The sequence below is a fragment of the Clupea harengus genome, chromosome 8 (genome assembly GCF_900700415.2).
Source record: "Clupea harengus chromosome 8, Ch_v2.0.2, whole genome shotgun sequence".
NCBI classification, from domain to species: domain Eukaryota; kingdom Metazoa; phylum Chordata; class Actinopteri; order Clupeiformes; family Clupeidae; genus Clupea; species Clupea harengus.
The window spans coordinates 4,433,815-4,456,733 of NC_045159.1; the positions used below are offsets into that span (position 1 = coordinate 4,433,815).

General features: G+C 39.2%; 2 protein-coding genes across 2 annotated transcripts; both read left to right on the forward strand.

Moving 5' to 3' along the window:
- The first annotated feature begins 2,650 nt into the window (after positions 1-2,650).
- On the forward strand, positions 2,651-15,987 carry foxred1 (FAD-dependent oxidoreductase domain containing 1). The gene is made up of 11 exons (XM_012828179.3): positions 2,651-3,061; positions 6,352-6,569; positions 6,715-6,825; positions 6,911-7,029; positions 8,293-8,387; positions 8,502-8,603; positions 10,018-10,094; positions 10,197-10,357; positions 10,852-10,981; positions 13,357-13,461; positions 15,600-15,987. The coding sequence occupies exons 1-11, from the start codon at positions 2,911-2,913 to the stop codon at positions 15,852-15,854; spliced, it is 1,524 nt and encodes a 507-aa protein (XP_012683633.2). The 5' UTR covers positions 2,651-2,910; the 3' UTR covers positions 15,855-15,987.
- Positions 15,988-19,565: 3,578 nt separating this feature from the next.
- kcnj1b (potassium inwardly rectifying channel subfamily J member 1b) lies at positions 19,566-22,505 on the forward strand. Its single transcript, XM_031572797.2, has 2 exons — positions 19,566-19,712; positions 20,349-22,505. Exon 2 carries the CDS (start codon positions 20,356-20,358, stop codon positions 21,484-21,486), a length of 1,131 nt encoding a protein of 376 aa, XP_031428657.1. The 5' UTR covers positions 19,566-19,712; positions 20,349-20,355; the 3' UTR covers positions 21,487-22,505.
- The last annotated feature ends 414 nt before the right edge of the window (positions 22,506-22,919 follow it).

The following is a 22,919-nucleotide window of genomic DNA, read 5'->3' on the forward strand; positions in this document are numbered from 1 at the left end:
GGCCATATAGATGCTAATACCTTTGGCTTCAGCCATCTTGTCGTGGCTGTATACAAAGGCCAACAATCAGGGTCTAATAGCTCTGGTTCCAAGACACACAAAAACCAGGAACCACGTCTGATGGCTCTCAACATAGACAAAAGGTCAGGGGCCAAGCTTGATGGCTGGCCTGATGCTATGCAAACTAAAAGTGGGGGTCAAACTGAGATACGGTCTGGTGTGTGGAGTTATGATCTTATGTATGAAATCCATCTAAATCTAACAGTGTACCCAGCCATCTAGCTCGATGGTGAAGACATCAGTCGTGTGGGTCTGTAGGTTTGAGGCCTGACTGATGCAAACACGTTTTAACAACATCAAGCTTTCGCCCGCATCCCGCTCATCCATCTCACATGTTTTAACATGGGACAACATCAAGCGTTCACACTCGCCCGCATACCAGAGCTACGCTCATCGATCTCACATGTTGACAACACGTGAGTCAAACCAGGCTGTCAATCAAAAATAACTGACAAATACGTCGTTAATTATAATAGGCAATCAGTCGATCAATCATTGTTGACAGAAAGTGTCCCCTGTTTAGAATTGGTGGGGTAGCCCTGGGCCCCGTTCGTTGTAAGAGCTGAAGCTAAGTTAATCAATTGTCCTTTTAGCCCGTTAACATTAGCGAGCTGATTGAGGACAGGATATATATCGGCTCATCAAAGGCTGAACGCTTATGAAGAATACAAGACCATAATCATGGCAAAATCCAACACCGCCACCGCTGTGAGAGCAAGACAAGAAGCGTTGTGTGAGGATGTATATGGGGTGACAGCAAGTGTGATCTGGTACAGAGGATATCGCTGCCGGTTAGTAACTGCAAGGATGCTAGTTCAATTCCCTTCACCTCCTACCTCGGTGTAGTTTTACATGCCCTTTTAAGTCGCTTTGAATAAAAGCGTCTGTTAAATGACTAAATGTAAATGTATTAATAACAAATGCAATAAATTGAAGCAGTGAAAATAAATTGTGTGTATTTCTCTATTCTTATCATGAGTCCACTTTAATCATTTTCTACAATAATGATATGCTATGGTGTACTAATAACACTGTCATATAATTATGAGTGCTTTGTTCTCCGCATCGCAGACACTACAAAAATGTACCACTCGCAAAAAAGCGCAAGACAGTCAATGTTCGACTGTGGTGTTTGCAATAAATGACTTGAGAAGATTTTGTAAATTAATTATTCCTTGTCGGCTGACTCGGTAGCGCTCGTACAACAACTCATCATGATGGAATAATGGATCTTGGCGATCGCAAAGAACTCTTTCCCTTTGCTAATCTAACTATCTAATATCGCTCCTTGGTCAATGGGATCTGTCCTTTTTCCGGGGGTGTGGCAAGCTTATCCAGCTACACTTAAGTTAGCCTGCGCTGGAGCAGGTTAGAGCTAATTGATATGTTGCTATGGTGATTTATCGAAAGTTGCTTCCACGAACCAAAAAGAGGGGCGTTTTTTATCTTAGCCTGAAAATTTGCTCGCTAACGCGCTTAGCGAGCTACGACGAATAGGGCCCTGGCAAGCATAATGGTGCAGGTCAGCTGCGTAAGTGCCCAGGCTCTCTCTTTCACTTCTCCGGTGATTGGTACGTTTATCGCGGGCACCATCAGCAAACACCTGCCGGCTGACGCAACGCAAGGAAAATCACAGTAGGGCATTTTCAAATTCTGTAAATTCTAAATCTGATCAAACCAGTGACAATGTGCTGTCACTGTTGTACAAGTGACAAAATGGTGTAGAGATTATTATTCTGATAATTACTTTGAAATTGCAAAAAATATGTATCATAGGCCTAAACTGAATGTGCCTATTCAGCGCTGTCTACTGTCAGAATTTGGCAGCAATGCAGGGGGCAGTGCTTAACATAGGTCTACCTATTCCCTGTATTTCAGTTTTCTCTTCTGATGGGAGATGGTCTTGATGACATGTGAGATGCCAGATAGATTTTGTGATAACTTTTTTGGGACACTAAGATACATTAACCCTTTTAGTGGGCATAAATGGAAACGCTTAATAAGATATTGTCCATAATCAAAGGATTTAGGTTTTGATTTTTTTGACAGGTGAAAGGGTTTAAGACAAGAGATGTCCGAAATAAATTTGGTGATCACTGATCACTGTCTTGGAATATTAAGCTATGTTAAGCCTACGTTAAGGGTCCAGCAGATCATAATGGGCTTTCCATCTGAACAACCGCCAAGTCCTGAGGTGCCTACGCAAAGTCGACAAACTAATAATAATAATACCATCTAATACCATTATTTAAAGGCATCTCCCAATGTCTCAAACAAAACCAAAATAAAAGTGGATTAAACTAAACAGGCAGGATATATTTGTTTTCATGAAACCGAGCTCTCAAGTTTTCCAATGAGAGCAGAGTTGTTTTTCTGAATTAACGAGATAATAAACTCGTTCATTTAGAAAAATAGGGCAATTTATTTACTCAAGTGAAGGCATTACGCTTCCGTAGTTATGCATTTGTGTTAACAGTTGTGGGAAATGTAACATAATTTCAAGAAATGTGTCTTGGCAATCAAGGCAAATTGTAAATAGTGTTCGTGACTTTTATTTTGGTACGTCTTGGTCTAGATTTGGCCGGAAGTAAGGGCACCAAATTTGACTGATCACGGAACCACGGTACACTGCTGAAGGACCGCTGCCTGAGTGGGAAACGGGCTTTTGTGGATATGTTTCTGTTTTATTTATATTCCATTTTACTATCAGTCTATCAAGATCGAGGTCCTGAAATTTGCAGCTTTATCAACGTACAAAGCGTGTGTTTAGACCAGCTGACTTGACTGAATAAGCCAGGTGTCCGAGATAATTTGCCCCTCTTCTGTTCTGAACAATTCCTCGGTCCAACAATGTCAACTTGCCTGAGGTTAACCTCAAGAATTCACCACCTTCAAGCTGTTGCGATTCCCTCACAGACGGTTTGGCCACGCACCCGCAGTTTCGCACATCGGACTCAACATGTCAGCACCGGAGTACCCGCACGAAGTGACTTTTTCAAAAGTGAGATTTATTTTATTAGAAGTAGTTCTAAACGGGCGAACCGGTTATGCCCGGTGTAGTTCTGTATACTGGGCTGGAATACCCTGCAAAAATGGAAGAAAAGCTTTCACGGCATGACATTGCCAGCTATACTGCCAAAAGACACCAGTTAGTGTGTTTGCAAGGTTTTTGCGTGCCTTTTAGGTATTTAGCTGGCTAGTTTTGGAACAGAACTCCTCATTGCTGTTGTGTACATAGAGTTGCAGTATCTCTGTGACTTTGATGTTTTGCTTCATATACCTAGCTATCTTCCTAAAAGTAGGTCTGAGATGACAGAATATATGGAGAGGAAAAATGTCTCAGAATTATTTGTAAATGGACGTAACTTACCATGATTAACAAATTCAGTGATTTACAAATGTGATTTTCTGTGCACAAACACAGAACTCTGTGATTTCTGTCCTCATTTGAACGAATCTATTTGTAAATTAGTTTTTTTTAAATACATTATACTTTGCATTTGATGTTAAATATCATTTGTAAATAACTTGCTGAATGAATGTGCTGAATCTGCAGTTGTGGATTGTCCAACACACTTTCACTGACGTAATTTTGAGACAATTTTTCCCTTTTAAAGCTGGGACACACCAACCCGACATCAAAGATCTAGCAGTGACGAAGGCCGACTGTTGTGTTGCCATGTCACCTGTGTTTGGGTCAAAAAGACTACAGTCAAGTATCAACTAGCACATATGATCTGCGCTTGCGTGAGGGGATATAACACTCCATACCAAATCATAAACAAAGCGTTTGCTTACCATTACCAGTGTTTGCTAACCATGCTACCATGGGTAGCCTAGGCCTACTTCAGCTACTGGCTCAAGCGGCTTTCCCGAACCTGTGTCGAGAGTTGGAGATAAATTAAATCTCTGTTTAAAATGTTTTGCTGAACTGCCAATCAAAGTGATCTTTCTGGCAGTGACTCTAACACCGATTCAACCTGCTCCGTGGACCAAAAAGCCACCTGCAGGGGTCTGACTAGTGCCAACGGTGCAGGACACACTCTAAAGATTAGGGCTGCACACGCTCACCTCCTTTTGGCTTGGTGTGTCAGGGGCTTCAGGTCTTGATCCACTCAAATGTGCCCCCTCCAAGCAAAGGCAATGGAGCGACCACTAGGTTGCAGTCTTGTTTTATTCAGGCCATGGTGTAGGCCTATCTAGTAGCCTAAGCTGCAAGAATTGCTTCCACAGTGAGTGTCAAACCTCCTACACAGCTGAAATGGATCCTGGCAGAAAGTGAACAAACTGGATATTTATCTAAGATTTGTAGTGCTGCACTACTTACCCTTCTAGCTGCTTTCTGTCTTAACAGCTGCAGTATGCCTAGAATTCCTTTACTGAAGACTTTCTAGTGTAGATAGCTGCTCAAGACTCTTATAGGCATGAGTGTAAAGCATTAGGAATATTACTGGTCTTCCTGAGCTTCCCTGTGATTAGCCTACAATATGTCTCATGCATGGAAAACAAAATTAATTAATTCATGCCTACAGTTCACCACAACCAGTTGGTTTGTAGTCGACTACCTGACCACAAAGATTGGTTAACGGAGAAAGACGGTTCAGTGAATGGTGTAGCATCAATAGTTGCATGGATTACATAACCCACCCATCTTGTTGGTTTTTATGAACATCTATTTCATCTGCCTGAGAGGATACCTCCGGATGTTTGTTGATATTTTTATAATAGCTGTATTGCAACTATTCACAATAAAATATCTCCCTGCAATTTTTAATGAACTGTTGAATACTAGCCAAAATGGTCCAATTAAATAATGTTGTTATGTATTCACAGTAGGGCTACCGTTTTGTTTTTAATTGCCAACATAATGGGCTCTGATGCTACAGCAGATTAATCCTCCAGTGAATCCCACTGACATCTATTGAATCACTTGGCACCCGCTATTTTCTCCAAAGAATGTGCCTCAAATATTAAATCTAGGGTGTCCATCATTTTTTTTACCACAATTGGTTCATTTTATGATTTTACATGATATGCTAAGTTTTGTATCAAAAACTAAATTTCTGTACTATTAACAGTAAAGTAATAATTTAATTAAATGTAAGTAAAGGTGACAGGGGCAAGGAAAAGCTCCCTTATCAGGGGGCATGCTATCAGGATAAGCATGCTAACAAACATGTGGCAAATGTACATGATGCATTCAAACATAAAGATGGTATATACGGTACATGACGCATACAAAATGTATAGTGGATGAAATGGGGACAGAGCGTGCAAGTATTGTAGAATAGCTTAGCAGGTATACAGTGTACTTGTAAGGTTACTATTACAAGGGTGAGCAGAGCAATGAAGCAGAAAACTGTCGATGGTGGCAATTATTTACATTATGTGTAAATAGGCTACAGTATGTAGATGTAGATGAGTGAGGTAGAATGAATGCATGACGGTGTGGTGGAGATGGGTAGGTGTAGGCAGAGGGGTTCTGCAAGTACATCAGGTGGACAGACTACAGCATCCCATAGACCAGGAGGGGAAGAAAATAGACAAAGTGAGTGGGTAGACTTTGGGTTGCCTAAAATGCGTATATGTATTTAATGGTTAGGGTGATGATAAACAATGTTTTCACAGCCATCACCATTGGAGGGCAAAGGTCACGCTATAAGAGAGAAAAATTTGGTTAGTAAACATCAATTTGATGAACAGATAAAGATGAGATAGATATTTAACAGCAGGTAATATGGCCACTTTATCGGTATTAATACCATAGCATAATGTGATCTAGAAGGAGAGGGAGAGGATGCCCGGCATTATGTATGGACATTTAGTTTCTGTTTAGTTATGATTGAGTGACATGATTCATTATGTATGGACATTTAGTTTCTGTTTAGTTATGGTTGACAGAAATGATGCATGAGAATTGTAGTTATACGAGGATGGCAAGCGTGGCAGGATACAACATCAGTGCACAACAAGCTGGCAACAGCCACATGCTCCTCCACAGCACAGCAGCAAATCTTTAATAGTGTCCGAGATATTTCATACAAACAATCTTTGGCATGGTCACTCATCTTCCCATTCTTTGAATATGCTATTGGAGGACTTGTCAATGTTTATCTCAAAAGTCATAACTGCTGCTTTAATGTATTCTTTAGAGTGGAAAGGCCAGCTAAAACCAGGTCAGACTATCTGCCATCTTGAATTGGTTTTGGCTATAATTTCTGACCATATCCTTTCTGAAATCGGTTGTCTGTTCTGTGTCAATATAGAACTGTGTCCTGTGTATCAATTCAGACCTAGAACTTCACTTGAAGACGATGCAAGACAAGGCAGCGGCTGCTCTCCCAGGCAGTGACTGGATGCCCTTTGAGATGACCCCTGGTCTCCCCCCAGAGAGGGTGGATATCTTGATTGTTGGTGGGGGCGTTGTGGGATGGTCGATAGCTTACTGGCTAAAGAGGACAAAACCACGGGATGCTTTGCGAGTGCTGGTTGTGGAGAAGGACCCTACAGTAAGCATTTTTCTTAGTCTACATATATGAAATGTAAAGAACCTATGTATGTGCTGTAAGAATGTGATGAAAATTCCTCCTATATGTTTGTTCACCTACTATTCTGCTCTAGTATACTAACCCTAACCCTCCTATTCTGCTCCAGTATTCCCAGGCCTCTACTGTGTTGTCAGCGGGAGGAATTCGGCAGCAGTTTTCTTTGGCAGAGAACATTCAACTGTCTTTAGCCTCGGCTGACTTCCTGAAGAATATCAATGTAATATGGAGAATCTCAATACTCAAATGCAATGTTGTGTCAGAAATCAGAATGGTCTTTCATTGCTATTTCATATTGCACTCAGGATCATCTTGGTGTACTCAACGAGGATCCTGTGGACTTGCAGTTCAACCACTCAGGGTACCTCTTCCTAGCAAGTGAAAAGGGTGCTCATATTATGGAAGCAAACTATGCGACCCAAAGGCAAGTGGCAGGGCTCTTGTTTTTTTGTTTTTTTTTAAAGAAAACAAGGGTTTAGTGGGTGGGTCTAGTTTTGGGAACTTGGGTGATTCTGACATGTTCTGATCGTTTCAAAACTTTATCAAATGCCATTTTACTAATATTTAACACACGTTCAGGTGCAGTAATAGGTAAATAGTGTACATGTAATATTTTTCTCTGAAATCACTATCAAATAATCATGAATCTTATTTTCTATTTGTTTTACTTGTGCTTGAATATGTGCAGAACATACTGAACTACACCACAATTTCTTCACTAGTAGTTTCTTCAATAGTAGTAGTAGTTAATACATTGATTTTTTTAAGACATGTTTGCAATTCTGCGGTTAATACTCAGGGGCTATTGGGTGCCTGGTAGTTAGTTACCCTAGGTTAATACTCAGGGGCTATTGGGTGCCTGGTAGTTAGTTACCCTAGGTTAATACTCAGGGGCTATTGGGTGCCTGGTAGTTAGTTACCCTAGGTTAATACTCAGGGGCTATTGGGTGCCTGGTAGTTAGTTACCCTAGGTTAATACTCAGGGGCTATTGGGTGCCTGGTAGTTAGTTACCCTAGGTTAATACTCAGGGGCTATTGGTTGCCTTGGTAGTTAGTTACCCTAGGTTAATACTCAGGGGCTATTGGTTGCCTGGTAGTTAGTTACCCTAGGTTAATACTCAGGGGCTATTGGTTGCCTGGTAGTTAGTAACACGCTCCTACCGCCAGAAGATGGTGCACTTTGTGTGGGAAAAGGAAAATGCAGTGCAGACTCTGCCAGGTGTTTGTGTGTGGCACATAGCGCTCGCACCACAACCACGCTATTTACTTTTACGTGAAAGGAAAAAAAAGTGTGCTAAAGGGGTGTTAAATATCAATGTGAAATGCTGTGTATCTTGTGAGACAGTTGTGAACTCAAGGTTCATAGTGCAGCGACATATTCCTAAGTATCAAACCAATCGTGCAATCCATTCTAAAAAGGGGCAGTCCTGAGCCACGTTAACTCATTTTCAGCTATCTAAGCTTTGCTTTCGGAGTTAAAACGCATAATATATTATGGGTTGTTTTGCTTACAAATCTAGTTATCTAGTCATCTATCATGCTAAACTTTGTTGGGTGACATACATTTTGTATTTATTTTGTATGTACTTAAAAAACATATTTTGTGTAATTTATCTTTGCCTGATTGATTATTTAGATTACTATTCAGACTCATCCGAGTACTTATCAGATTCTTCATTTTCATCAGGCATGCTGGCGCCAAGGTCCAACTCCTGTCTCCAACACAACTCAAAGGCATGTTTCCATGGATCAATACTGATGGAGTGGCACTAGCCTCTTATGGTGAGCTCATTTTTGTGTTCTGCTTCAAATACCCAACATTTACAACAAAAAAACACTTAATATTGGCAAAACACTTAATTGCCTCTCACTATCTCAAAATATTTATTTTCTCAGGGCTTGAGAATGAAGGCTGGTTTGACCCTTGGACACTCCTCAACGCTTTCAGACGCAAAGCTTTGTCAATGGGCGTTGAACAGTCCTTTGGAGAAGTCAAAGGTTTTTACTTGAGAGAAGTCACAGAATTTTAATGGAGAACAGTCAGGTCGTAATTAGGGTTGGGTACCGAGAACCGGTACCAATATGGAACCGGTTCCAATACAACCGGTACCTACCCGGACCGAAATGCAACGCAGATTTCGGTGCTTCATTTCGGTGCCTGAGCCAATTGAACACGGTCGCTAGGCAGATTCCGTGGGGCACATGTAAAACTGCCCCAGCTCCCAATGTAAACTTTTTCCTGTGTCGCTCACGCTCATTGGTGTTTTCATAGCAACAGTCTTATGACAGTGAAGAGCAGGCAGCATTTCACAGAGCAAGCACAAACAGAACTAGCCATCAACCTTTTAACAGAGAAAATACCGAAAGGTAAACGGTCAAAAGTGTGGCTGTATTTCGCACAAAAAGATTCAAACATTGCGACGTGCAGCAAATGCAACAAAACAATTGTGTGAAAAGAGGGGAGAGAAAGCAAGAGTCAACAGCAGATCAGCAACCGAAGACTGAAAAATAAACGGAGATGACAGCTTACCTTAACCTACGGTAGTCTCTTAAAGGGGCAGTACACATTTTCTTGTACTCAGTGTGTTCAAGTAACAAGATTAACTATAAACAAGATAGAAAAGATGGGTATAAACAAATCATAAAATGGTGACATTTCATGAAATAAATGCAAACAAAATAATACATTTTTGACTACAAAGGCAAGTATGCTCATATTTTTGCAAAAGAAGTTTGAAGCTGTTTTTTGTATGTATTTATATGTATTTAAGTATACTATAAACTGTTGTTTACAGTTAATATAATGTTCATAGTTTGAAGTTAAGAAGTTTGAAGCTGTAGTTGGAAGCCAAGTGTTTAGGCTCCGTTTAGGCACCGTTTAGGCACCGGTATCGTTTTAAAAGTATCGGTTTAGCACCGGTATCGGCAAAAACCCAAACTATACCCATCCCTAGTCGTAATATAGACACTTCATCAGCGTCAACAACTAGTAATATAGACACTTCATCAGCGTCAACAACTTGATATAGATATAGAGAAGAGGTAGATGGAGGTCCAGCATGGTTTATGAGAAGAATTTCACAATGGGTGCCATATGTTGAAGCACGATTCCTTACTATAAGATGCAAGGAAAATTAAGAGGAAAATTAAATAATGTCTCAATCAATAATTACCACAAGATCTTTGACACTTATTTTTCTTCAAGTGTTCTAAAGAAGTAAATGGCTATAACAAACATTACGTGATTAGACTCTAAACACAGGTGTTTAAAATGTAAAAACAATATTCATATTGCAGGTAACTTTCATTGTGAAAGTTACTATGAAAAATATGATAATGAATTGTTATACAGAGTATAAAGAACTTATGAAAAAGTTTAGTTTGTAATTTTAAATGTTTTTGTACCGTCCAGGTTTTAATCACAGAGTTCATTCAGTAGAGAGCAAAGAGTTCGGGCGGCTCCACATCAAAAGGATAACACATGCAAATGTAGGTCACGTTTTTATCTTTCATGATTGGATGATTGTACTGTTTATCTTTCATGAATGGATGATTGTACTGTTTATCTTTCCAATGGCATCTCTTTGCTAGGTGCAGATGCCGAACAGTATGGAAATCCAGCCTGTAGAGTGTACTGTGGTGATCAATGCAGCAGGTGCCAACTCTGGAACAGTAGCAGAAATGGTGGGTATTGGCTCTGGCCCTCACGCAATGGAGGCAGGCACTCCCATACCAGTGGAGCCCAGAAAGAGGTATGTGGTCATGTTGCCCCGCTACAAATACAAAACCATTTCATTGTCGTATACCTCACTTTTTATGGAGTAACAATTGAACCGGATCCGGTTTAAAACAGCATATGTAAAGATGTTCTAGCATGTATATTTGATGGATAAAATGTATATTTGATGAGCTTCTCTGAGGAAGCAGGAGTGTATCAGAAACGTGTTCTCTTTTATCCACTGTATTTGAAGTTGTTGTAGTTTGGTCCACTAGTCAGTCTACTTTTGTGTTTATTGTATAACAAAAGCCTTGCTAAGCTTCTCATCTTATACAGTACTGTGCGAACGTTTGAGGCACTTGTGGAAAAGTGCTGTAAATTGAGAATGCTTTCAAAAATAATCAAATTAATATTTTTCATTTTACATATCCAAACTTTTAGTGTTTCTAAATGTTTGTAAATCATCAAACTCCATATCCACTCCATGCGCAGCACTCGAGTGTTTCATATGTAGTACTGTGTTTTCAGATACATCTATGTAGTGCACAGTCCACACGGGCCAGGACTGGACACCCCTTTCTTAATCGATTACTCAGGAGTGTACTTCAGAAGAGAGGGGCTTGGAGGGAACTACATCACAGGCCTGTCCCCTGAGGAGGTGAAACATTATTCATACATCTTTGATTGTGTAGGGGTGCGTGGTTAGGTCATTATTGATACATCTTTGATTGTGTAGGGGTGCGTGGTTAGGTCTAAATGTTCATTATTGATACATCTTTGATTGTGTAGGGGTGCGTGGTTAGGTCTAAATGTTCATTATTGATACATCTTTGATTATGTAGGGGTGCGTGGTTAGGTCTAAATGTTCATTATTGATACATCTTTGATTGTGTAGGGGTGCGTGGTTAGGTCTAAATGTTCATTATTGATACATCTTTGATTGTGTAGGTGTGCGTGGTTAGGTCTAAATGTTCATTATTGATACATCTTTGATTGTGTAGGTGTGCGTGGTTAGGTCATTATTGATCTTTGATTGTGTAGGTGTGCGTGGTTAGGTCTAAATGTTCATTATTGATCTTTGATTGTGTAGGGATGCGTGGTTAGGTCTAAATGTTCATTATTGATACATCTTTGATTGTGTAGGTGTGCGTGGTTAGGTCATTATTGATCTTTGATTGTGTAGGTGTGCGTGGTTAGGTCTAAATGTTCATTATTGATCTTTGATTGTGTAGGTGTGCGTGGTTAGGTCTAAATGTTCATTATTGATCTTTGATTGTGTAGGGATGCGTGGTTAGGTCTAAATGTTCATTATTGATACATCTTTGATTGTGTAGGTGTGCGTGGTTAGGTCATTATTGATCTTTGATTGTGTAGGTGTGCGTGGTTAGGTCTAAATGTTTATTATTGATACATCTTTGATTGTGTAGGTGTGCGTGGTTAGGTCATTATTGATCTTTGATTGTGTAGGTGTGCGTGGTTAGGTCTAAATGTTTATTATTGATACATCTTTGATTGTGTAGGTGTGCGTGGTTAGGTCATTATTGATCTTTGATTGTGTAGGTGTGCGTGGTTAGTAGGGATGGGCATTCGATTAAATTGTCTTAATCGATCGTCGGGAGAATTAACGATCGATTTTCGATTAATCATTAATATTTTTATATTAAAATTCACTATTTATATGCTATATTAAAATGCAGTGAAAATAGAAAAAACACAGTGTGTTTCCTCATTGAGATCTTTATTACAAGATGAACCAACTCTTGTGGCAGTTAAACTTAGGCTACAAGATGGACAACTCTTGTGGCAGTTAAACGGGATCCGTTCAAGGGTTACACTTGAAAATATGCACTGCTGTAACCTACTCTTAAGCGGCGGAGCCGACAGCTAGAAGCCGGTGCTCATAAACACAACTGACCCTCGTTTTTTTTTTTCTCTAACTAATTAATCTCACATTTTTAAATTCATTAATCTAGATTCATCGCGATTAAAAGTTTGTTTTTCTTTTAAAGACTAAATCTGATAAATTAACGAGTAATCACTTCAGACAGCGTGTTTTTTAGACACTGTTGTTAAATAGTATTTTTTTCGTACTCTCTCGCTGTCATACAAGGAATGTATGCGAGACACAATGGTGCCCCTCGACGGTAAATCGTAAGAATTGTCCCCTGAAGCAATTCGAATCACCTCAGTCAGCCCACCGTCTTCAACTATGTTGATGGGCCGACAGTCACCGGCAACCCAAACTGCTACAGCGTTGGTAACCTTTTCACGGACTGGTCTAGGTATTTCCGTCGTGGAGTGTGGGTTGGCGACCATCTAACCTGGGACTGCTTTCTGTCGGGTGCTTTGCATTAAGGTGATAACTTAAAGACGAGCTGCTTCTGTGATAGCTACATTCAGCTTGACAAATGCTACATACAACTTTAGTTTTGTCGATTGTTCCGTCATTTTGCCTCTTAAACAGAAACTTTCCACCCAAAAATCCCTCAGCTCTCTCCATCTTCAACTACCGTCTCGGTCTCTCCTATCTAACTGACTGCAGACACGCCGCGGTTTCGTGCCATGGGTCAACGCACACCGGAAGTAAACAAAGTTGCGTTAACTAAAAAAATGTATTGCATTAATCTCGGCCACAATAATCTCATAGAATAACGCGTTAACTTTGACAGCCCTAAAATAAATTAATTACACGCACACTACGCAACAGAACATGCATTAATTTTATCGATGAAAAAATAATGTCATCGAGGAAATTCTTAATCATCAATTAATCGATAGTCGATTAATTATGCCCATCCCTAGTGGTTAGGTTTAAATGTTCATTATTGATACATCTTTGATTGTGTAGGTGTGCGTGGTTAGGTCTAAATGTTCATTATTGATCTTTGATTGTGTAGGTGTGCGTGGTTAGGTCTAAATGTTCATTATTGATCTTTGATTGTGTAGGTGTGCGTGGTTAGGTCTAAATGTTCATTATTGATCTTTGATTGTGTAGGTGTGCGTGGTTAGGTCTAAATGTTCTTGCTTTTTCAGGTAGAGGAGCCAGACAGCACAAACCTTGATGTTGACCATGATTTCTTCCAAGAAAAAATCTGGCCTAACTTGGCCCATCGTGTTCCTGCTTTTGAATGTTTAAAGGCAAGTCTGTATATACAACTTCAAATGTGAAACTGTGCAGTTGATATGTGCTGAGGGAACTAAAAGCTATGATGCTTTTCAGCCTGATTTTTCTAAATGTTTTTAGCCTTTTTGGCCTATTTTTTGTCTTACAGACATGAAGCACAGTAAATAAAAACTCCAACTCAAAACTGTTTTAGAGGAGCAGTTTTTCTAAAAAAAAAGTGCACCTGCTTTATAGAATAAACTTAAACTAAAATAAACTAGGTACGCACAATGCCTTGCACAACCAGATTGTTCAAGTCTACTCGGTTAGTATGATCATGCTTGTTTTCAATAGAAATCTGGCAAAGATAAATAAAAAGGGTTATACAAAATTCACCTTTTGGTGAACTAGCTTAATCTCACACTACATTTTTTTGAAAAAAAACCTGCCTTTAACAAAAAATATACATTTTTAACATAATCACATGTGCCACAATTATTGGCACCCCTAGAAATTCTTATAAACACAACTAAAGCATTTCTTGCATTTATATTTTACTTTTTTAAGATGATCAAAATGTTTTGGAACTTTCAAGCAGTAATCCATGACTTTCTGTTTCACTGGGGTACAAATATGAGGTGAGACAGAGGCCAAATTCCCTTATTCATTCTTTAACATGGGAAGGATGAGAGAACACACACATCAAATAAGGGAAAAGTGTGTCACAAGTGTGTTAACAAATGGCTATAAGAAAAATAGCTACTCATCTGAAAATGCCCATATCTACAATTAGGGCAATATTTTAAAAGTTCAAATCAACTGGAACCGTAAAAACTTGCTTGGAAGAGGCCTAGAACAGTCAACTTCAAACAACAAATCTCACTCAACCGGAGTTGGCAAGCCTAGTTTAGCAGTCATTACATTTTTATTTGAATGTACGGTTGCAGTGAGGAGTGGGAATGGGTTATTAGGCCAAATCTGATGGTCGTTTTCATGTCTCCTTGTTGCCAACAATCAGTACTGTTTAAGGGCATTATAACATCTTGTTCCACACATTTACACAGTGATGGATTGCTCTTTTCATGTCTAAATTGCAAATGATTAGCAACAATAAACACTTCCACAGCATACAGAGCAGACGATCTGACATATCTGTTAAGAAAGTTTGAGTGTGCATCATTGTAAAAAATGATACTGACATGGTATCTGCATATGTCACTGACAATGTGATACTTTATTTGTCAAACATTTGTCAAATGTTAAACATTATTTAGTGTTCGGATAAAACTACACAAACTGCTGCTAATCCACTCTAAATCATTTGAACACAGGTTAAGAGATTGGATACCATGGCACATTACTCTGAGTGTTTCACCACAAGGCAGAAGTCCATAGGCTATTGTGGGTAGACATCTTGCTAGAGTATACAGCTTGCTGGAGTACACTACAAATTGTGTAGCCAAACAAAAAACAGTTTTGTGAATAAATCAAAATCACTTTTGACATTAACGTCACTGTCAAATTCCTCAGCTAATGTTAGATACAGAATGCATGGTGACATTAATTGCAACAAATGGTCATAGCTCACATCACCTTAAAAGTGATTCATAATGCACATGTCACCATTGTTATGTTCACAACTGATGGTCTTGGTAAATTACAGGCAACCAAAATGTAAAAGCAAGCATTAACATAAACCAAAAAGAGAGGTAACATAACTAGTTCAATACTGACAGCCTGCCTGCACTCAAACATACTGGGTCATGAACTTGATTGTAAGCCTGACTGTGCAAGGCATTGTTTGTAGGTAGCTTTAGCCATTCCATGTTTTTTTTTTATTTGAGGCATAGCTCTCTTTTTTTATGCAGTCTTATTTGAAACCAGAGGCTCTTTAAAGAAACAGCAGTATAGAGTACATGAACAAACTGAGACATTGTTTTGTTTTTCATGCTAACTTACTTAAAAAAAAAGCACACCATATTTTTGTTGATGGGGGGGGGGGGTCAACTGTACTTAAACAGGACCGTTGTACATAGTCTTCTGAATCTAAAAACGTTGCAATGTTGTGCTCTTTGTTGTTGCTTTGTTTCATGTCCATCTACCAAACAATGCTTGCCAGCCAAGAAGCTAATTATGCACCTGTGACTAATACATTACTATGTTTCTTTGGCAGGTTACAAGTGCGTGGGCTGGGTTTTATGACTACAACACCTTTGATCAGAACGGCTTATTGGGAATCCATCCTCAGGTCCGAAATATGTACTTTGCCACTGGATTTAGTGGCCATGGGCTGCAGCAGTCTCCAGCCATTGGTCGTGCCGTGGCGGAGCTTATTCTAGAAGGAAGCTACCAAACTCTGGATCTCAGTGCCCTTGACATTAAGAGGATTCTTCATGAGGAGCCCCTGTTGGAGGAGAACATTGTATGAGGGGAATGTGGTATAAAAACATGTTTCAAAACCAAATTGAAACACATATTTTTTAAGCAGTGGATAAGTCTTGCTTTGAAACCAGGCTATATACTTAATAAAAACATATCTGCTCTTGTTTTTATCCATCAAATAAATGACTTGACTGTGCTTTCATCAAATAATCCTCCATTTGCAATCTACAGTGCCCTACATTCCACACATAGATAGTAACAAATAGCAACCTTTATATACACCTAATACTAGGACAAGTCTGTGTGGAGCACTGCAATAGGCTTGTTTTGAAATGGGCAGTCTCATTCCACTTTGAAGATGTAGAAACTTTGTACCTTTAACATACCTTTCTCTTGTAGCAGAACTTGCTCTCATCAATATGAACAACCACATCAACTCCACTAATTCATTGTCTTCATCTTTTTTCTCATTTTCTTTATGCTTTTTACACACACAGTGCATATGCCGTATCGCCAATTTACAAACGTGATTGGAGAGATTTATGCTGTGTCCTGAGCAGTGGCGGCTCCTGAAGAAATTCTCAGGGGGGGCAACAACCATTTGTCAGCGGGCTTACCAAACACTGTATAGTACAGAACTAGGTCAATTAGCTTGCGTAAAATACTGTAATTTAAGATAACCAATACCCCAATTTCCCCCAAAAACCAGCTAACCAACACACCGTGAGCTGCTCAAAACACTGTATTAGCTAGCTAGCTAAATTAGCTCGCGTAAGATACTGTAATTTAAGCTAACCAATGACCTAATTATCACACAAAAAACATCGATTGTGTGTGTTTGTGATGTGTAACATACAGACGTGGACAAAATTGTTGGTACCCTTCCGCTAAAGGAAGAAAAAGCCATAATGGTCACTGAAATAACTTGAAACTGACAAAAGTAATAATACATACAAATGTACTGAAAATTAACTAATGAAAATCAGACATTGCTTTTGAATTGTGGTTCAACAGAATAATTAAAAAAAAACGAATCAAACTGGCCTGGACAAAAATGATGGTACCCCTAGAAAAGATTGAAAATGATTTGACCATAGGGACATGTTAAACTAAGGTGTGTCCTTTGATTAGCATTACAGGTGTCTTCAAACTTGTAATCAGTCAGCCTGCCTTTTTAAAGGGTGAAAAGTAGTCACTGTGGTGTTTGGTATCAGGATGTGTACCACACTGAACATGGACCACAGAAAGCTAAGGACAGAGTTGTTTCAGGAGATTAGAAAGAAAATTATAGACAAGCATGTTAAAGGTAAAGGCTATAAGACCATCTCCAAGCAGCTTGATATTCCTGTGACTACAGTTGCACATATTATTCAGAAGTTTAAGGTCCAGGGGACTGTAGCCAACCTCCCTGGATGTGGCCGCAAGAGGAAAATTGATGTCAAATTGAAGAGACGGATAATACGAATGGTAACCAAAGAGCCCAGAACAACTTCCAACGAGATTAGAGGTGAACTCCAAGGTCAAGGTACATCAGTGTCAGATCGCACCATACGTCGCTGTTTGAGCCAAAGTCGACCGAGGAGGACACCACTGTTGGTTGAAAGCAAATCATATAAAAGCAAGACTGGAATTTGCCAAAATGCATATTGACAAGCCACAGGGCTTCTGGGAGAATGTCCTTTGGAAAGATGAGACAAAACTGGAGCTTGTCAATTTCAAGTTATTTCAGTGACCATTGTGGGTTTTTCTTTCTTTAACGGAAGGGTACCAACAATTTTGTCCACGTCTTTATATCCTTAATTAGTTATTCAAGTTATTAACGTTTATTTACCGCTAGCGATTACACCGACACAAGGGTAATTCAATCGCTATTAATGTTGAACTTGAACTTCAACAACGTCACACAACATTAAAAGTCAGGCATCGGCATGGTTCCTAAAGAATAAATCAAAGGTCCTTGTCCATTTCTGTTCAGGACAAGTTTTATCCAACCAGAGACCGGAGTAAAGTGACGATATCCGGTTTCAATACGGATCCTTTAGGAAATACGTTATCCCTGCCGACAGAGAGCTCTGTTTTGTGAAAAAAATGGATTTAACATGGGAGTCAATGGGAGAGGTCTGGTCGATTTTCATTTCGCCCCAAATCGCCCCAGAAGGGGCGGGGCCATCTGAACCACGACTTTAGGCTGACTGAATGACTGTTACCTGATTCGACAATGACATACAGAGGCAGATCAGACGGTCTAGTGGTAGAATCCGACAGAAAAAAAATTATTACATTTAAATTTACATGTCGTCATTTACGCGACTTACAAGGATATTGCGTTTATACATCAGGAGGTTTTTTTTTTTTTCCCCTAGGCAGTGCGTCGCCCCAATCGCCCTTATGGACAAGCCGCCCCTGGTCCTGAGCATTTAGAAATCTACTGAAAGATGGAAGCGACCTTCAAAGAGTAAATAATGTGTCGAGTTATCTGAAGTTTATTGAGTTACGTAAAGACTTGTTCCTACCTCCGTGCACACTTTGACCATTGGAGCATGCACACATTACGCATAGTGACATGTGTGTTTTTATTCTGTTTGGTGATTTATTCTGTTTGCAAATATTTTATTACTGAACAGAAATTGAGGGAACGGCAATATCAGCTTGGTGGAAGTGATGAAAAACATAAAAACGAATATGGACAGTTTTGATATAAATGTAATAGGTCTGTTTTTCTGTGTAATAGAAAGTTAATGAATAGAGATTTTATTTATTTTTTGTTTGTGTGTCATTTGTTATTATTATTAAATTATTCAATCGTACGCCTTGTTCTCTAAATATCAGCATCGGCCATTGAAAAACCCATATCGGCCGACCACTAATTCAGATTATTCCTTGTGTCATTTTAATTTTTTTATTAAAATAATTAGTTTTACTTAGGTGCAAAAACAATTGCACTTATTGTACATATTCCAGAAACACACATTTCAGCCTTACTTGTAAACTACCACAGTGGTTCAAGTTTCCTGTCCAAAACAACAAGGGAACAAATGAATGAATTAAAGCAATGATTTAAAATAGATTAGTAAACTTAATCCTATTGAAATTGGTCTGGCAACACCACTGTGTGCTTTACAGTAAATGTTAAATAAGATAAATAAAACAATGTGTTATTGCTACCATTGTGAGATACTTCTATTCTTGATTGACTTACCAGGCATAGTTAGTTAGTTCGTTACACATCCCTGAGAAATGTATTAACCATCCGTAATATTACTATGTAGCGGTACAACTTTTCAACCTGAACATTCCTTATCCGCTTGGCATCCAACAGTAGTATTCTTATGCAAATCCTGAGTAGGCTAAGACCTCGGGGGAGGGGTGGAGAGAGTATGAGAAGAAAAGGGAAATGTTATCCAAGGTTCTCTTTGTATTACTCACTGCACACCCTTAGTACAGTGAAAGAAAAATGGCAAGGATTCTTTGGTGATGATGCTTTCTTCAACGTATGCACTTTGAGTATTTCTGGACAGCAGAGCAAGACCATCAAATCCAGAATATTCCAGATTTCAACACACACCTTCATGAGATCCTTCCTTATCACATATAATGGTATGTAGTGATCATATAGAATTATAAATGAAAAAATTATTCTGGAATGATCAACAGAATGTTGTGAGGTGTGTGTGTGTGTGCAAATTGAGCTCAAGTAGCGTATTGAATGGACCCAATGTTCCAATGTACCATTAGCATGTGGTTGTCTTTAGGTTGGCGGAGTACACTGTGGCATGTGCCTTGGATTAGGACATTTCACTGAGGATTAGAACTGTGCAGCACTCCGATGGCAACCTGTGGAAAAGACATCTGTAAGATTTGAACTAATCCTGTCTACAATTTGGCTGACGACTGGAGTTAGCAGGTATGTAAAGTGCGTTTTGCACACTTCTAGTTGACAGTGACAGTGATCTATTCTTTGCTTTGTGGCCACTGCTCCAATCCTCTTTTTATGCAAATGTGTGTGTTATCTACAGCAGCAGAAAGGGTTTGAAAGAGTTCCGGCCTATTTTTTCTTTATTTACATGACGTTGATGTCATGGCAATATCAAGTGTTTTCCTGATTCAGAAAGGTTTAGTTGTGTTTTAGTAATGTTAATTTATTTTGTTGATTTTGCAGGTTGAGAGAATAGTGATTTTGGAAAGTTGTGCATATTTACTGTATGACTTTTACAATAACTTTTTACTAATACAAAATTCAAAAAAGGTATTGTTATAACAATTATCTTTGTACATTATGGGACTCCTGAGTAAAAGTATGCAATATTAAAGAATATAAAACAGCATGCAATTGCTTGTCTATTTCAGGCTTCTAAGTTGTTACTTTATATAATGCCAGTGCTGATGTTGTTTATTTGTTGTTTATTATTTATATTTACACTGATATTATAAGACATATTTTACTCTATTTTTATGCATCATACAATCATGAAGGTTTGAAAGATGAATAAGCCATTGTTATCACAAAGCCATTTGACACAGAATGTGACTTTGTCCTCAGCTGCAGGATGATCCCGTACCTGCAGAAGGAGATCCATAAGCACTTAGCTGAACGTGGGACGCGACAAACTCGCCTTGTGACCAAGGATGGCCGCTGCAACATAGAGTTTGGCAACATCAGATATCCCAATCATATTGCTTTCCTTATGGACTTTTGGACAACTTTTGTAGAGATTCGTTGGCGTTTTGTTTTATGCTACTTTGGCTTGGCCTTTACTGGTAGCTGGTTTATCTTTGGCCTGTTATGGTATTCAATTGCTAAAAGTAACGGTGACCTGCTGGGACAGAATTCAACAGACGGTCACGTCAAATGTATAGAAAATGTAAATGGTCTAACAACTGCTTTTCTTTACTCTCTTGAGACACAGACAACGATTGGATATGGTGGCCGTGCTTTAACTGGGCACTGTGTTTGCACAGTCATACTGATCATCATTCAGTCCCTCATAGGAGCCATTATAAACTGTTTCATGTGTGGGCTCATTTTGGCCAAGATATCTCTCCCAAAGAAGAGAGCAAAAACAGTGACTTTCAGTGAAACAGCTGTTATCTGCCTGAAGAAAGGTAGTCTCTGTCTGCTTATAAGGGTGGCCAACTTGCGAAAGACCTTACTGATTGGGAGTCATATTTATGGCAAGCTGCTTAGGACCACTATTACAGCAGAAGGAGAAACCGTCATCTTGGACCAGATCAGTATAGACTTCACTGTGGATGCAGGCAAGGACAATCTTTTTTTCGTTTGCCCACTCACACTCTATCATATCATTGACAAGAGCAGCCCATTCTGTGAGATGTCAGCAGACACCCTGCACAAAGAGGAGTTTGAGCTGGTGGTGTTCCTGGACGGGACTGCTGAATCCACCAGCTCCGTGTGTCAAGTGCGAACCTCTTTTATCCCACGTGAGATCCAGTGGGGTCACAGCTTCCTTCCGATCGTGTCGCGCACTAAAGGGGGCAAGTATCGCGTGGACTTCTCTAACTTCTCCAAGACAGTGCCTTCAGCAACGCCACACTGTGCCTACTGCTTCCACAATGACAGTCAGCATGACCATAATCATCCACAGAAAAAACAAGGTATTGACAACACTGGATTTGAGGTGATTGACATTGATCAATCTACAGATAATACAGCTATCTGATTGACAGTTTCTTGAAGTGTTCAGCCTAAGAGACTAATCTGAAGGATGCTAAGAGAATGTGCTACATTCACGTTTGGTATCAAAGTTAAATGCAAATAATCATATGCCCTCCATGTATGATATTTTCATCTAAATGATTAGGTTCGCTATTTAGATTTTTTTTAAATGCATGGCCTGTGTAAATCTGCTACCATGAGAGAACTGTAGCTTTGATTCGAATCATGAACAATACCATCTGGTAACCATGTGAGGATTATGTTTTAAGCCCATTTTAATGAAATGATCAAGGGTCTAAATGACTTAACCTGAGATGGAACCCCTGGTGATTCTCAAAACTGACACTACTATTATGTATAGTATTTGAGTTGATTGATTACTGAGTATGAACTGTTTAAACTGATAGGTCAAACCTTGGTTGGTGAATGAGAGGCCTCATTTGTACAGGCCAGTGTGCTGGCAGGTTTTATTATTATTATATTCAATTATTATTATATTATTACACCTTTCTGTTTCCACTTGACAAGGTGTTGGTGTTTGGTGGGAAAATACTGCAAAATAACCACCATCACGAAGACACAGGCCGTCTGTTCCTGACACTGCCACATCAATAATATTCTGACCTCAATGCTCAGACTTAAATCAAACTAATCTCAGTTCATGTAACATAGTTCAAGGTAGCCCATCCACTGGGCACATTTCCATGATGGAATAGGCTTCTCTCAAAACAAACACACTCTCCAGTCTCTGCAAAATGTGACTTTATATGTAGGGCATTTATTTGATTGTAGTTCTGTATCTATTGTCAGTTTCGTTTAGTTTATCGTTCTCTTGTTTTGTGATATACATTTTATATTTTACAGCATGCATTTTTATGGTCTTGTTTTAACTTGTTTTATTTTCTGTTGTAGCCTATAATAGGCACACTGCAACTTCAAGGAATAAAGATTGAAACTTTTTCTAAAAAACACATTTAAAACAAATCCCTGAAATCAATTAATGCTAATTAAACTCCAGTTTATGACATAACTATCCTTAAAATATCTCAATTTGTGTTAAATATCTCATACTTGTAAAACATCAGTGTGTCTGAAAGTGATGCCTGCTGCCGAGACACTGGGGTGAAGAGCAGAGTGATTCTGTGACGGTGAAGAGCAGAGTGATTCTGTGACGGTGCAAATGCAGTCGCTCAAGAAGACTGCCTGCGTTCTTATGTCATTCACAATTTTCAAATATACTATGGGATTTCATTTGTAAATTTAGTTTTAAGGCAGGGCAAGTTTATTTACATAGCACAGTTCATACACATTGGTCATTTAAAGTGCTTTGCCATTGAGCAGGCAAAGGAACATAAGAGATACAGAAGAGATCCAAGAGCCCATAAACCTTGCGCACAAATAGATATCCTGAATACACAGAGTAGAGCAAGGCACCAG